We start from the raw sequence: 18,012 nt of genomic DNA on the forward strand, positions 1-18,012 counted from the left end.
AGTTTCTCTAGGACACGAGTTCTTATATACCACATGGCAAGATATTTTGGTGTGCCATGATTTATTGTTAAAGTGAGACTATAGACTTGGATACTACTTTTACATGCACACAAAGTTCAATGAAAAATATTACTTTTTATATGGAAATATCCACAACACCACAAAAAATATTGATCTTTCCATTTCAAGATACAACTCTTGCAAATCAACTCATAACAATGCAAGAATGTAGAAGAGAGATATTAACAACTAAATCATGCTCGAGTTAAGCTGTAAGTCAATGTACTATAGATTCCCAATAGTCTCCTCTTGTCTAGCCTCTTACTCCCTAAGTATTATCCCATTTTAATTACATAGATGCCCCCCTTAAAGGATTCCCAAGATTGGTGTTAATCCTATCTACTCATTTATTTCTTAGTATCAACTCCTTAATTCAATACTTGTTTACAATAAGGCAAGTTGGCCGTACATGTAACTTGGAAGGCTTTAAAGATACAATAGAGTTGACCTTGAAATGGAGACATTTGAGTCAACTAGCATTTACCCATATATCTAAGGAATAGGCAATAATATACAAATCTACATTAGCCAAAGGGTTGGGTGGTTGTTTCATTCTATGTGAACTAGAAGATTTTGGACCTTGATGTCAAAATTTAGAGAGTAGTTTTTTTTGTTGTTATTCATGTTCTGTAAGAGTTGGTGTGCTTCACCTTGTAAGATCAATGTGGCCTTTAAATCTGTAATACATTCTCATATTTCACTCAACCAAGTATGTGAAGTATTTCACTCTTTGTAATCATTGGTTCTTGACAATACATTGATTTAGACCCCTAAAACCTACACATAGCTTGAGACTTTCATCTTTCTTCTTTTGAACAGAATAGAAGCACCCCAAAGACATATACTAGGCTGAATAAATCCTTGCTCCAGCATCTGATTTAATAGTTCCTTTAGTTCTACAATTTTCAAAATAGACACCTTATAGGCTCTCTTAGTCACATGTCTAGAGCCTAGTTCTAACTCTTATCTCATAGTCAACCTCACACTGAGGAGGTAATCGAGTGAGCTCTTCAAGAAAAACATCAACGTAACCATTCTGGTGCATAACCTCTTTTCTTGTCCTGGAGCTTGTTGAGTTTTTATCACAACCCTTTTCTAAGTCCCTTAATAAGTTTGGAAATCTTAACTACATGCAATGAAGGGGATCCATGGCTACCACAAATCTAGATCGTGGTCATGAATTATTCATAAAAGATGCAATCCATCTTGACATTTGATATCAGCTTGATTCTTGCTGAAACCAATCCATACCAAAAATTCTATCATAGTAGATACCCAAGGGCATGATTCTAAATTCTTGAGAGGTCCAAGCTAATACTTTTAAAAAAAATTAAGCAACATAAATTCAAATTCTAAATTAGCATATTCCATTTTCGCTGAGAGAAAGGAGGGAGGAGACTTTAGCTTGGATCCATCCTTCCCATAATCCAGCCTACCACCGTACCACTTAATCCCGAGGATATATTTAATTATTAATGTTTATTAAATTCATCTCTAGTCTAGGAACCATAGTATGCAATTTCAAACATTCTTTTCAAAACTAAATTCATCTTGGTATAATCATGCACTTGAGGTAATTGTCAGGCATTCGGAACCTCATGTGTGTGGGTCCGTCTTGTGTATGAGTCATCTTGTGTGTGTGTGTGTGTGTGTGTGTGTGTGTGTGTGTGTGTGTGTGTGTGTGCGTGTGTAGGGATATGCACAGACTTATGGGATTGTTAGAATGGCAACTGTGAGAGCACTCATTGCTATGGATACAACTAAGGGATGGTCTTTACATCAAGTAAAGAACACTTTCTTACATGGTGATTTACAAGAGGAGATCTACATGGTGTAATCATGAAGATATAAGGACCATGCACACCCAGAGTTTGCTTAAAGCCTTGTATAGCTTGATAATAGGCACCGATAGCATGGTTAGACAAGATAGGAGAATATCTTATTACTAATAGATTTCATATATTTACATTAGATTTTTCACTTTATGTGAAAAAGACTGACATTGGCATTATTCTAGTAGCCATGTATATTGATGACTTGATTGTCACAGGGCCAGTGATGTTGATATTCAGGAGGTGAAGATGATCATTAAGAAAAAGTTTGAAATGAAGAATTTGGGTGAGCTGCGATACTTCGTGGGTATAGAGGTGATTAGATCACGTGATGGGATTCGGCTTTTAAAAGGCAATATGCTTTGGACATGTTGTCCAAGTATAGGGGATGATAGATTGCAAGCCAATCTTAGTACCATTGGAGTATAACACAAAATTGACTATTGTAGATAAAACATGTAATCTTTTGGAGGAGTCTTCTGTGTATAGGTGTATTGTGTTGAGATATCGAGCTCAACTAATGATGTGGACATTGATGACCCGCCTGGGTGATAGCTTTCACAACTAGCATGGTTGGTGAAATTATGGTTGATATGCCATTAGTCAATGACATGCTATGTGATAGCCATATTTGGATTACCAGAGTATGGCATAGTTATAGCGCTAGCTTATATAGTCAAGTTCACACTATGACCATTATTTGTTATAGTAGGAGATTACTTTTTCTTATAGTATAACTATTATATGTTATAGTAGGAGGGTCCTTTATCTTATGGTATGTACTTTTATCTCTTTAGTTTTGTGATTGTAGAGAAGAGAAGAAAATAGAATAAAATTAAGCCATCCATCTCTCTTGTGTGCGTGTGTGCGTGTTTGCTTGCAACAAGAAACTCAAGCTCTTCCTCTCCCCTGCATTCTTTTTTCTGGTCTCATAGCTCCAAGAGGTAAGAACAAGACAAACAAGGAAGCGGTTACATAGGTAAAGGTATTTCTATCTCTTTTTGATTTTTGAAGCAACACCTTTGGTAGTCGTTGTGAGAACTAGAGCCAGACAGGGAAGTTACTATCTTAGATTGAGGCATTCTCATGGGTGAAAAAAGATGACCATATTAGATTCAGTTAATTTTGTTAACTAATTCAACTTTATTAATTATATTTTTTTATGTTTCGGCATGATTCGAGTGCATTTCAAGCCCCGTTTTAGCTCTACAAGCTTTCTACAAAGGCACTATGTGAAGTGTCGATTTTGACTATATGCCCAATTTCTGGTTACTATATAAGATTGCAAGTTTGTTAAAAGTATAAAAGTTTTTTATAAACACTATTAGTAAGTTACACAAGTAATCACGTCTGACAATCTATCCTGGATTATGAGCAAGAAGCTGGATGAGAATAACTTCCAACAAGCATGAAAATTTAGGATAACCAATTTCCTTATGAAAAAAGGATATTCGGAGTTCACATAAGTGATGAAAAAGGAACGAGAGATTGGTGAAGAAAATCCCACCCCTTAGCAAGTGCAAACATATAAGCATGGCATGAAAGAGCGAGAAAGGTGCTATATTGGTTGTATGTCAATGTGATAGATTTTATGATTATGCATATACAGGTATATATATAGATTACACAAATGCCTGAGGAGGCTTGGGACACCTTGGCGAAGATGTACAACATAAACACCCAAGCTCGGAAGATATGCAGCTAAAATAGAAGTTGTATAATATGACCAGAGGAAAACTAAGTATAAATGATTACTCAATGAAGATTAAAGGGCTTGCAGATGCCCTTACTTCTATTAGATCACTAGTAGATGATAATAATATGGTGTTTATGACCTTGAATGGTATTGGAAAAGAATACAATTAATTTCAAATCTCCATTCGTGATTTTTAAGAATTGGTTGCTCTCCTCATCTGTGAAGAGATAAATATTGGGGGAGGTTCATCCCCTAGAAATGTAAATGAATAGGCCTTCTACTCATATACAGGTAGAGATAAAGACATGCTATCAACTAGAGGACGAGGTTGTGGTGGTCTATTTAGAAATCAAAACCATTAGCAAAATAACAACAAGAAAATCAATCTCATAGAGGTGGAAGAGGCCGCTAGCCCCAGAGGGGTTGAGGTGGTTGGCAAAAAAATCAAAATGCAAATAGTATAGAGTGATGTTACTGTGGCAAACCAAGGCACATGGTAAAGGACTGCTATAAAAGGAAAAATGATATCAAAAGTAAAAAGTTACAACATAATAACCATGCATCATCAAGTAAACATGGTCATGACAAAAGTGAGCAGCTATTTGTGATGCAACATATGATCATTTCCATAAGACGAGATGTATTAGGATATGGTGATGTTTAGTATGTTGATTCTGGCACCTCTAAACCACATGATCAATCATGATTAATGGTTTAGAGACGTAGGAAATGAAAAAACCAAGTTATGTAAAAACATATGATGATACTATACACCCCATTGTGCATGTTAGTAAAGTCCCATTATTTATGCAGGATGGCAAAATGAAGTACTTGGCAGATATACTTTATATTCTAAATATTACAAAGAACCTGGTTTTTGTTGGATAGATGGTTAAGGTCTATAAGTGAGGTTTAATACTCAAGGGTGTTTTGTGGAAGACTTCAAAAATCAGTGTCACTTGGTTGCAAAGGGTAACAGAAATGGAAGCTTGTTTATTTTATATACGAACATCCCTGAGGTGAAGGCAACGATGTTTGCACATAGAGCATGCATAATTACAGATATTACAAATATTGATACATGGCACAAGTGCATTAGTCATATAGATATACCGGTGACGACCGAAGTCTATGTAGGCCCAAAATATTCTTGTTGCAAGTTTCCCAAAGTTTAAGATTGATGGTTTACATAAGTACATGAAGCATGCCAACTTGGTAAACAAGATAAACATGCTTTCTTCCCTTATGAAAAGCACGTTAGTGCAAGGTTATTGGTTGGATGTTATAAATTCGGTGTATGGGAACTGACCAAGACTACAATAATTACATGTTGCCGGTATTACGCTACATTCATTGATCACACTAGGAAAGTATGGATTTATTTCATAAAGGAGAAAAGTGAGGTGTTTGCTCCCTTTCACAGATTTAAATCCTTGGTCAAGATGAAAAAAGATATGTAGATCAAATGCCTAAGATTGGATGGTCGAGAATCGAGAGATAGTTCACGTGTACACTTTGTTAAAACAGAATGGTGTTGTAGAAAGGAAAAATGGACACTTCGTAGAAGTGACGTGCCTTGATGTCCGAAAAGAATATACCAGATTATTTGTAGATAGAAGTAGTAGCCAACTTGTTGTTCACATTATAAATAGGATCCCCACTGTAGCTGTTCATAGTATGACGCTTGAATAGAAGCTTGTAGGCATAAAACTAGATGTGTCTCACTTGGAAGTGTTTAGATGTATTATATATATACATATTCCCAATGAAGTGAGAAAAAATTTGGATCCAAAGGTAGAGAAATGCATCTTCATTGTTTATGATTTGGAGTAGAAAGGTTATAGATGCTATAACCCTATCACTCTCGTAAGATGTAAGCAAAGATGTTGTCTTTGATGAGATGAGTAGTTGTGGTACGCATCAGTGTGAAGGTAATAAAAGATGCATATATAATAAGTAATGTTGTTACCCCACATGTAAAGCAGCAATCACAAGTGCTTACTGGACCGAGAGTTCTCTAATAGTAGATCCAATGTTAGTCCATGGTCAGGTAGGTTGAGGACAGATGTAGGTACTCATGTATCATGCAAAGGTAAGGAGAAGGTAGATCAACCTTTGTGCTTGATCTGTCAACATGTCACTCATGTGGATGGTCACTTTAGTAGGTCCGAGAAGAGCCTTGATAAGGATGTTAACATTCTATCAATGGTGGTTACTGCTGCGAGTGCAAGGAGAACTAGGGCTATTTTAAGGACACCTGGTAAGTAGTCCAAGTGTCGTCGTAGGTTTATCAAAGTTAGATACTCCCATCACTTTGCCCTGCATCCGACAGTGGATCAGTCCCAAACCAACCATGTAACCTTGGCCACACCAACTCTATATATCAGATCCTAGACCACCCATATCTTTTCACCTTGGCATCTACTTCATCATCAACATTGACTTGGGTGGTGCGAGGACACGGTCTCACCATTAGGAAGGGGGATATGTTAACCACTTTACAAGTTAATGTGGTTTCACTTGTCGGAGTACCATAAGGCTCTTTACCTATGTGAATGGGCACTTATATTTTGTTAGATGGCACTATAATATATGAAGTAGTCATACCCATGTGAATGAGCACTTATCTTTTGTAAGACAACACTGGAATATATAAAGTGGCCTTACCCTGTGCATGTCAAATATGGAAAGTCTATAGACTTTGTGTACATAGTTATTTAAGACTAGTAGTAAAGTAACCTTACCCTGTGCATGTCAAATATGGAAAGTCTACAGATTCCGTGTACATAGTTATTTAAGACTAGTAATAAGGGCTAGACCATTTTTAAGTTTAGCTTGCCTAGTGTGAAAACTAGTCATTTATATGTCATTTTTGGCAATAAGTTATACACAAGAATTCCCTTGCAATAATAGCAAAGAGAGTTGAAGAAAGCAGTTGAGTTGGAGAAATCTTTAAGTTTAGAGGAATACCCACACATGGCACACCTTCAGGTCATTTCCCATGCACGTCATCTGCATATTATTTCACTATGGGTGTCACATGTTTTTCATAGCTTGCACCTCACGGCATGCATAAACATATGCACCTATAACTAACCTCGTCAACACTAACCCTCTAGGTATATCTCTAGATTAGGGGGGTGGGGATCAAGCCTGGCCCATAGCAAAGAGAGTTGAAGAAAGCAGTTGAGTTGGAGAAATCTTTAAGTTTAGAGGAATACACACACATGGCACACCTTCTGGTGATTTCCCATGCACGTCATTTGCATATTATTTCACTATGGGTGTTACATGTTTTTCATAGCTTGCACCTCACGGCACGCATAAACATATGCACCTATAACTAACCTCGTCAACACTAACCCTCTAGGTATATCTCTAGATTAGGGGGGTGGGGATCAAGCCTGGCCCATAGTATGACCTATCACCTGGAGAATTATCAACCTTACAAGTACCGCTAAGAGCTTCAATGCATGCAACCTGTGCTTCAATTCTAATTTAACACAACCCAACCTTGCCCTAGCTAATATATATCCATGAAGAAATCGGCTCTCTAAGTATCCCGATGTGAGGTCTTGGGACATAATCTGTTATCACGCGTACTAAGAAGGTTTGAGTCTCTTCTACCACCCACCAAGGTCCGAGTTGCTTCTACCCACCTGAATTTGAAGGGCCCAAACCACTTTCACACAATAGAAGGAGGCCCCACATGAAGAACTTCTACTTCACATATGCCTTTCATGCACCCTCACCAAGTTGACTCCCACTAGGGCTACCCAAAGCTTAGCATATGTTTTTCATGCGCCCTCAACAAGTTACCTCTCCCACTAGGGCTACCCAAAGCTTATCATATGCCTTGCATCCAGCAATGGATTGGTCCTGACCTACCACTTAACCTCGCTTTATATGGAGCACCCTAAACCATCCATACGTTTTATATGGAGCACCCTAAACCTCGCTTTATATGGAGCACCCTAAACCATCCATACGTTTGTGACCTAGCACTAGCTTTACCATGACCTTGGGTGATGCGAGGACATAGTCACCATTAAGAAGGGGATATGTTAACCACTTCATACATTAACATGGTTTCACCCGCATGACCAGTTGTAAGAGGTTCTTTGCCATCTTAGCCACTCGAATGGAAACTTATCTTTTGTAAGACATCGCAGCCTTATCTTGAGTTTAATGTCAAATAGGAAAGTCTAAGGACTTCATGTACATACTTGCTTAAGACTAATAATAGTGGCATTAGCATTTTTAATTTGGCTAACCTTGTGTGAAAGCTAGTCACTTATTTATAAGTTATTTTTTAGACTAAGCAATACACATTCCCTTACAATAGAGCTCTTCTCTTCTCTATTCTTGCTTGGATGTATGCTATTAGATTCTTGCATGCTAGATGGTTGGTTGCTTGAATAGGAATTGCTTATAGGTTGCTCCCTCTCATTAGCTTTTTCTTCCCCCACATTTTGTGAGAAAGAACCACTGTAAAGGACAATGTTTTCTTTTTGCTTCCACCTATGCATAGAGAGATCTACCTTCATCCCCTTAGAAAAGGAGCATTCCGGTGTGAAAACATAGTGAGGATGCGTGACGAATGAGGTAGCATACCCATATCGGGGAGTTTCTCAAAGGCAAGACCCAATGACATATGATTCAACAAGGCTAAGGTGAGCTCTTGACTTGAACACATGTACTAAGAATCACTCTAGCTTCTACTCTCTCAACTCTTCGACACACGTAGACAAGAGCAAGCATATAACTATAGATAACTAGAGAGCTCAATGAGCACAAACGGGGATTGTGTCCTTTTATTATGAGAAAATGATTTATGTTTATACAACTAGCCCTTATTCACACTTGGATGCCCCAAACTCATAAGTTAACTAAGTGAGCTTGGACATAGCTAGCTTTTTCATAAAGGTTACAACTTTTAGCCAGCTTGGAAATAGTCGGCTTTTTCATAAAGGTTACAACTTTTATAGTACCTTTTCATGACATTTTTATTGGTAACTCTCATGTATGTTAGACAATGTTTAGTTAACCCAAAATGGGGTTAACAGTCATAGGCTTCCCCTATTTAGCATTAAGCACACAATAAGGCCACTTTATATGATCCAATGCTATCCTACAAAAGATATGTTTTTGCTACATAAGTAAGTGGTGAAGAGTATACTCTTTCATTATGTATGGACTACGGTCCTTGTCTCTCTTCTCACCTCACACACTCCTCTCACAAGCTCACATGTGATTAAGAAGTTGATTATTAGTAAGAGCATTATCAAGAGCAAGACTCCATTGCATAATGGGATTGTATATTGCATTATGAGATAAATTGGCTTATACACAAGGCATTATGTATCCACACACAGTTAACGTGTGGTCAACTGAGCAACCAGGGCTTATAAGTGGCCTATTTCTTATACAATGCTTAATCTCATAATATATACATGAAGTACATCATTAGGGATTTCATTCTAGCTTGTTGTTGCTCATGGGAATTCTCTTGGGAATCACCATAAGTACTATCAGGAGTGCCCGTCCAAGTTGTAGATATGGGGATTTCATTCGTTGCTGCCGCTCTTGGGAATCACTATAAATATCAGACTATTACGGGTGCCTGTCCAAGTTATAGATATAACCATCGTTCCTTTATAGCTTGATTGTACATCCCTTTGGTGTGTCTGTCTTTTCTCTTTGATATAGAATATTAGCGGCAGCATCTCTTAATCCCAAATTGGGTTAAGAGGTAGAGCTACTAGATGCCACGAAAAGAAGAGTGATCCTTGATGAGGATCACGTGAGGAGGGACCTTAATCACCCTGCCATTACATGAAAATTATCTATAGTAGGAAAGATGCCATGGAAGAAGTTCCTATGCAAAGGGAGGACGAGAAGAGGTGCTATAAGGGATGGCATGACCTCGGTCCACCAACTGTGTGAAGGAGCAAGCAATGTGTAGGATTTTTTTTGGCATTCGTGGGCTTAGATTTATAAGGTTATTGGTGACCTCCAACCCAAAGGGGCCCCCAAGGGCCTAATAATTGGCCTCTCTTGACCACCTCATAGCCCCATCTTTCCAGGTCAAAGTTATTATCTTCAGTTAAGATCATTAATCTAGATTTCGAAATATTACGTTATTTTTGTAAAGCTTAGATTGTTAATCTATAATAATTATCTTTCTGCTAGAAAAAGGATTTATAAGGTTATTCACGGTATTAATTTTTACAACTATAGCAATATATATACAACTATAATTATAGGGCACGTTGAGATATGAAAGATGCTGGGCCTCTTTAACGGAACAGACAGACACAGAGACAGAGAGAGAGAGACAGAGGGAGCTCTTCTCATTTGGTACATGCAGATGGTAGAAGCATAGTCACAAAATGCTCAGGGACAACGTTGAAAGCGTTTACAACCTCATCCCTCCGCCCCCTTCTTCCACCGACAAGAGGCGCACCTACCCCAAATCAAAGGTCTCTCTCTCTCTCTCTCTCTCTCTCTCTCTCTCTCTCTCTCTCACACACACACACACACACACACACACACAGGTTTTCTTCAGGCTTTCGGGCTTCAATCATCAAATTTTGAATGCACAGTCTTTGGTTGAGTTTTCTTTTTCCCTCTTATAGCAGATCACCATGCCCGCAGTTTCATTTTCCCGCAGACTCACGTTTTCCCTTGTAAAGCAGATCACATGCCCATCGAACCCACATCACATGCCCAGCAAACCCCCATCACATGCACATAGAACCCGCATAGAGCCCACATCACATGCCCAGAGAGCCCACATCACATGACACGTAGAACACACATCACATGCCCTTATATAACCCGCATCACATGCACATAACCCGCATCACATGCCCTTAGATCTACATCACATGCACATGGAATCCTCATCACATGCCCTTAGATATACATCACATGCACATGGAATGCTCATCACATGCCTTTCCCCCCCCTTTAAAATCAGAAACCCACCTCTTTTCTATAATTGATTCAAACAAGAACCCAGTTTCCACAGCCCTTCTGCAGTCATATGAACAGTTTTGTTTAATAATATCAATCAAAAATTTGAAGTAGATTTGCAGTGGAACCCAACAAACAAGAAAAATCTATTACATGATAGATGACAATTTCTAGGATTGTTTGGTCACAGTATAAAATCGAAACCGACACTTTTATGACCTATGTGAAGTTGAAAAGATCACGAGCGACATTTGGGCACCCTCTCGGATCTCTTAATCCCCACACTAATGAGTTTTTGAAAAAACATTCAAGGCCCAAATTCAGGCGTAAGTGCATTCTTTTTCTGCTGCACTCACATGTAGGACGGCTTTCAATCGGACTTAAAACAATTCATTTAATAGATTTCAATTAAAAATAAGATCATTTCAAAGGAAAGGTATATGTTTCACATGCCTAACCCATTAGTTATGAATATTGATCGAAAACATATATGTAAGCTCATAGCAAGCATGCATGCATGCATGTATGTATGTATATGTACATATGTATATGTGTCTACGTACATCCATACACGATACATGCACATGTATGTATCGTGTTACATATGTATGTACGTTCATACATACATTATACATACATACACGTGTAAAAATGCACGTGTTTACCTACATATGTATACACACACATATGTACATACATAGAGTCATTGACATTTTAGTCCTATTCTTAGCATGAGGAAGGAAAGGCTATGTAGTGTTTATAGGTTATCCTTTCATAGGCTTTGCATGTCTGCAAGCCTTTAAGTATCCATACATGTGGATGGTTTTACACCGTTTGTAAACACTTAGTTGGAACAATGGGCTTTTGTTTTTGTGTGTCATGAAGAAGCCAACTGTCTTATCACTAATCGATTAGGAATTTTTACTGAGTTTTTTTCTTTTGCTCGACATTTCAGTCTTATTCTTAGCATGAGGAAGGAAAGGCTATGTAGTGCTTACAGGTTATCCTTTCATAGGCTTTGCATGTCTGCAAGCCCTTAAGTATCCATAGATATGGATGGTTTTACACTGTGATGGGCTTTGTTTTCATGTGTCAGGAAGAACCCAACTGTCTTATCACTAATGGATTAGGAAAAAAATGTCTTTTTTCTTGCAGCGATCGTGATTCACTCTCCAAAAGTACACTTCAAGCCCCCAATTCCTCACAACAAACCGGTGTGGTACCCCTTTCTTGACTGAATAAGTGTTCCTAAATATGGGCTGGAGCCCCCAGCATGCACATGTGCATGCACGCACACACATGGACACGTCAACACACACATACACATGCACACATGCCCGGGCACGCCTGCATGTACTCACCTTCTGCATGTTATCTTCCTGTACAATTTTTTTCTTCAGGTTCTGCGCCATGGAAATACAGATTTCATTTCTTCAAATGCTCTCGAGATCATATATTCCAGTAAGTCTTGCCATCTATCAATGTCAAGTTTGCATGTGCTAGATTCTCATAGTAGTTGGAACATGTTTGCTTAAATTTTTTGTTTTGTTTTGTTTGGATATTGATATCGAAGCTTCCTTTGTGATCCCTTGCCGTTGTATTGTGTTTAACCATGCTTTGATAATTAGCATGCTTGGATCTACATGTGTGATCGGTTTTGTCCTTTGATCATGTATTTTATTTTACCATGGTTCAATCCTCCAATTTTTTTTTTTCCCGGGAAAAAGATCCTTCAATTAGTTAAAGAGAAAACAGCCACAAAGGGCTAAGTACAACCACGAAGGGCTAAATACAAACTTGCCTCATATAAGGGCGGGAAACAAGTGATCATGAGGGGGAGAGATGCTTCTCCTCCGGCTGGCCGCTCTATGAGGAGAAGGCTATCTCATACGAGGGGGGCGGGGGGGGGGGGGGGGGGGAACAACCACACAGGTGGTCCGTAGTGCCAAATGGGGTCACCGCCTCTATTTGTGAGGAAAGGGCGAGACCTCCAAAGTCTCAAGAAGGCTTCCCGCCGCTTTCGCATGTGGTCAGAACCTCCCTGCCAAATGGGGTCACCGCCTCTATTTGTGAGGAAAGGGCGAGACCTCCAAAGTCTCAAGAAGGCTTCCCACCGCTTTCGCATGCGGTCAGAACCTCCCTGCAACTTCCCCCACTGGCCGCGGAGGGTGTGAATGATGTCGAGCCGTATGTTCCTGATGGTCTCAGCCGGCGGAGTTTGGGTACCCTCGATGGCCTCACTACATCTAGTTTAATCCTCCAATTTAAGGCAACAAATACAAGACTTTGGGATTAAGGGGTAACAAGTGCAATGCTAGCATTCACAACTTACTTGTAATCTACTCTACTCCTTGAATTATGTACAAAGAAAAGAATTACAAATAAATGTTTTCTCTGTACAAAATGCAACCAAAAGGTAGATCTATCTACATCTTAACCCTAATGCTGCTGCAGACTTCTACCACCCCACGCCTCGCACCCACATCTGGCCATCCTGGTTGCCCAAATTGCTGCCCAAATCCATGCAAAACTGATTGGCAAGATCTTTAGGGATTTTAGGTGTATTGCAAGCTACAGCTGACCTCAGCTGTTGATATCCAAATGAGTGCAGAAACTCAGCTGTTTGATATCCAAGTGAGTGCAGAAACTCCGATGATCTGTTGACTCCTCAAGAGTATCCTCATGTACGAGCTCTGGCAGAAATGCCTTGTGCTGAGAACACTAAGGATAAAACGTCCAGCAGCCTGTGAATCTCTGCATATGGAGCACCAACCCTGGTTGCAATATATACAAATTATCACATATACCAATGATAACCAACCTGCCGGTTCAATGCTGCTGGCACAGCAGAAAATCAGAATATAGGTACATAAGCTGTTGCCACATAACTAAACTATTGGGCTATTATTCTTTCGTTTCCAAGGAATGTTGGGCTTCTGATCACTCGCTGAGGCTGATAATACCAAATCTTTGTCCCTGGCAAGCAATTGCTACTCTTCCCCATGCCGGATTTCTCAGCACTCCAATTTTTTCATGGATTGATCTAGCACTCGCTGAATACTTAATTATGTTAAGAGTGCTCTATCAGTTTCAGTACCGTGTTGCTTACAGGTCAGGAGTCCTAACTGGTCTACTATGACTGCCCATGCTAAGCATTGCCCCTCCTTATATAGGGAGGTCTAGTGTGGTAAGAGATGCAGAGGATCTCGTGTCTATGCATGTGAGAGATATGAGTGAGCTCATAGTGGTTTTTCATTCTGAGTTTTGCAGCTGATTTAGAGACCTACTTATTTGTTCCACTAGTTGGAAGCTGATTTAAAGACCTACCCTTATTTGTTCCACTAGTTGGAAGGTGATATAGAGGTCCACCCCCATTTGTTCCACTATCCTGTTCGCCTTGGCATCCCATACCAGCAGGACACACCCACCCCTTAGGTGTCATCGTATGGGGTAGTCTCTGCTAGGCCATGAGTCCAGGGCTGGGATCAAGGATGATTCTTGACGGGCTGGGTCACCCTTTGAAATGACAGGTTTAGTAGAAATAATGCCCGTTTTTTCACAATTGACCTTATTTTCCGACGGTCACTCAAATTAAGTAGTGGTATTTTAAGGCCAAAATGCCCAAAAACGGGCATGATGCCCGTCAAAAAAGCAACCTTGGCTGGGATGATCAAATTAAGTGGTGGTATTTTAAGGCCAAAATGCCCGAAGGCGGGCATGATGCCCTTCAAAAAGCAACATTGGCTGGGATGATCAATTTCCCCGTGTGGATAGTTGACTTATATACTTCTGTAAACTAGAAGCTATTATCAACCTAAACAACTAGACCTCTTCTTTAGATGCCTATCCCAGCATTCAGGTTAATCGAAACCCAGGCTAGATATGTTAACCGGCCTTGGGCTTCACTACTAGCCTTGTATAGCTTGCATGGTGCAATTTTCAATGCTCTTTTTAGAGCATCATACAAGCTTTCAAGACACAAGATCAATTTCGTCTGAGAAAATCTGATCTGTTTGATTAGCTGAATCTGTTAAACCTTTTCTTAGTTTTTAACTATGGATCTTTTAGTAGACATAGTAGGGGAGATATATTTTCTTTGGTACACGCATAATGCAATTTGCATAAAAAATACTCAATATGGTTTAAGTTATATTATTTGCATAAGAAACACACTTTATCTATATGACTATTAGAGTGAATTTGAACCTTGGCACCTACAATATAATATTTAACCCACTACAAAAAGGGTCATGTATTTTACAAATAATAATACACAAGGTTCTTATTCTTTGTTGAAGATCTATTCATAGTATGGATATCTTATGCCCTTAAAACCTTGAAACTGTGTTTTGCTACTCTCTTAGCTCCCAAGAAACTACCCATGTACGTGCCGCGCTCAATTGAAAAGCCTGATTATGGAAAGGTTCCCAAGTATCTTTGTAACTTTAACAAGGTGCTAAAGGAAAAGCAGGCTAAGGTAAACTTAGAAGGATCGAAACAGCAAGGACTTGGGACTCAACCAAACACTAGGAGGCAAGTGTGCAAGGCACTCCAAATCCTTTTGTTCAATTGTATGCACATGCATGGTGGTCTTGAAATAGTGCACTCCATTCATAAAGATTTTAGCTACTTTGATGAAAATAGTGCACTTTATTGAGTACCTTAAATCTTATACAGTGCACTTTATTGAAAATAGTGCACTTCATTGATAAAGACTTAAGGTACTTATCGAGTACCTTGAAAATAGTGCACTTCATTGATAAAGGTTTAAGATACTTATTGAGTACTAGGTTTTTGCTTATAGATGGTGTGCAAATCATTTCATGCAAAGGTTCCATTAGATGCTATAATAACATAGCTGTAATGCAGGTTGGAGGAATGGGAAAAACAAGAGCTTATTGAAGGGCTCAAGAAGAAATGGCAGCAAGTAAACACAACATATCAGAAAACCTCAGTCACGCTCGATACATGGGCTAAGAAAGCCCGCAAAGAGAAGTTAGTAAAGCCTTTGTCTTTGTTATTGACTGGTTTTATGATGTTTCTTACATGATGATTTTAGTGTCATGGTGGACAAGAACATGATGTTGATGACTTGAATGAATCCCATCATGGTTCCAATGTTGCAGGTTTGAAGAACAGCTCATGGAGATTGAGAGGGATATCCAGACATTGTCAAGGCGTGTGGTCCTGGTGGTGGATAACGGGAAATCACAGTCATCTGGCAGCTACTCATCTAGCAAGAGAAAGCACTTGATGAGCCATTGGTGAAGATTACAACTCCAAAAAGCTTAACTGTGGTTGGTGATGGCCATCAAATATCTAGTATTCTCTGGTTGTGGTCATGTTTCCTGTTTGTAATTGTGGACAAATTAAACTCATTGTTTTAAATGTTGATCAGAAAGACTTTGATCACTGAATCAGCGAACTTGTTAGGCCAATATATTTAGTTTTCACATGGTCGATAAGAATTGAAAGACATTTCGTGCGGGGTTTTTCTTCTAGGGTCAAGGGATTTGAACCTTGGCATTAGCAAGGATAACCAATGTTTTAATCCAAGCTTTGTGTATATGCACCTACCTTAAGAAAGGATAACCAAGGTTTGAATCCAAGCTTGTGTATATGCACCTACCTTAAAAAAAGGTTATGAAGGTGCATAAAAAAAGGAGACAATATGGTGGTCAACCAGATGTGATACAATGAAGTGATAAGGCAGGTCTGTACTAAACTTATTAACTTAAAGAAAGCATGTCAGTATCATTATTTTTACTTTTTCAGGTGTTGTCAGGGTTCACACTCATGAGTTATGACCTCATGGGGTGGGTGGTGAAGTACTGCTTTGTGTTTGGGTCTTGCATAATTTTTACATAATTTTTGGTGGGTATTTTTGAGGTTAGCAACACCGATTTAAGGTAGGATCAAGCATATCTTAGGGTCCAAGATGAGAACTTAGACCTATAAAAACGTATGCACATGTTGCTTTGTGTGCAAAATGCTCTACACATAGGCCTTCATATGATTTTTCGTCTTTACCATTATGCCGCTTAACCGAGACTTGGTGACATTGACAATTTTGAAGAGGATAGATGATGTGGGTGTGGGAGGCTTCCCAAATGAGAGGATTGCTGATGGGTGTTAGGTTTTTCTTTTCCTCTAGAATGGAGAGAGAGAGAGAGAGAGAGAGAGAGAGAGAGGGTTCCATCGCCTAGCATGTACCCTCATCAAACTCTCTTTTTGATGGGAATTATCCCAGATTTCTCTAATCTTTGTATTGCATCACATGTGATAGTTCTAAATCCCTCTTTGAAGTGGCAGTGGGAGCATCGTCGTATGGTGGACTAGACTTCTAAGCATGTAGAGCTCTCAATGAAAATCATTATGACAAGACCTTTTTTAAAATTAGGTACATTTGCAATTTTACATCACAAAAGGTGTCCTATTTATTAGTTGTGAATGTATTAACGTCCAATAGGGTTGTAAAATATTCATTTTGAAAGAATGTAAACATATACAAAATGATATTTTTTGAAGTAATGTATGATGGCCTATTCTTTAGTATCTTTTGCATGCACATGATATGGGGGTTTTCTTTATAGTGAGACCCTCCAGGTAGATGATCAACTTATGGAATGCCTTGTGCTCTCCCATCCTCTAATTGAACAGTGGTGGGAATACACCCTTGATTGACTATTGACGATCCTCAAGCCATGCAACATTTGTCTAGTATGGCTCTCAATGAATCCATTCCTTTTTTGTAACCCTTAAAAAATTGAAGCTTCTTGGGAGGCTCAAACGGCATGTCCTACTTGTATGAAGTTGAGTGAATTTGAGATGGATAATGTGATTTCTCTCTTATTGTAAAAGATCCAAAAGAGGGGCATCCATGCTGTACTCAAAAGGCGGACATGATCCATTTGAAAGCTATGTGACTCAAAACCAATGGATTATGTGAGTACGGAGGAATTTCTATGGCCCAAGTGTGGCACTATCTCAAAGACTTGGGAGCTAGCTAACCTTGGGATGTAATCTTTGTTTAGTGTTTGTAGACATGGTAAATTTACATGATGGTCTAGAAAAGAGTGTCATGGACCAAAGAAAATGCTCCAAACTCAACAAGTACAATCTCATGTAGCACTAAGGGCCTTCTTCCTAATCATGCGAGAGAGCATCATGACATGTCTCTCTATCCTCCTCTCAGGCACCAAACCAACAAAAAGCAAATATTTAGTACTAGGTTCATTAAAATGGGTTTAGAAGCCACAAAATATGAAAGATAATAGATCCTCCCACCAAGTGGAGCATGTCGCAAAACTAGAAAGGTAACTATTGGATATGCAAAAATTGCATGGATGGCGGGAATTGTAAGAGGGTGGTGGAGGTGCCAAGTTAACCAACATGGACTTTAGGAAGAATGGTCACCTTTAGTCTTGAGCTTGTGAAAACCAACAC

General features: G+C 39.1%; 1 protein-coding gene across 1 annotated transcript; it reads left to right on the forward strand.

The window, feature by feature from the left end:
• Positions 1-9,818: 9,818 nt before the first annotated feature.
• LOC147618851 (uncharacterized) lies at positions 9,819-16,333 on the forward strand. Its single transcript, XM_086773930.1, has 7 exons — positions 9,819-10,070; positions 10,757-10,892; positions 11,722-11,780; positions 11,967-12,027; positions 14,931-15,099; positions 15,436-15,561; positions 15,693-16,333. Exons 1-7 carry the CDS (start codon positions 9,981-9,983, stop codon positions 15,832-15,834), a joined length of 783 nt encoding a protein of 260 aa, XP_086630056.1. The 5' UTR covers positions 9,819-9,980; the 3' UTR covers positions 15,835-16,333.
• The last annotated feature ends 1,679 nt before the right edge of the window (positions 16,334-18,012 follow it).

This window comes from Cibotium barometz, chromosome 34, assembly GCF_041138505.1.
Source record: "Cibotium barometz isolate CiBa-2024 chromosome 34, ASM4113850v1, whole genome shotgun sequence".
Classification (NCBI taxonomy): Eukaryota; Viridiplantae; Streptophyta; class Polypodiopsida; order Cyatheales; family Cibotiaceae; genus Cibotium; species Cibotium barometz.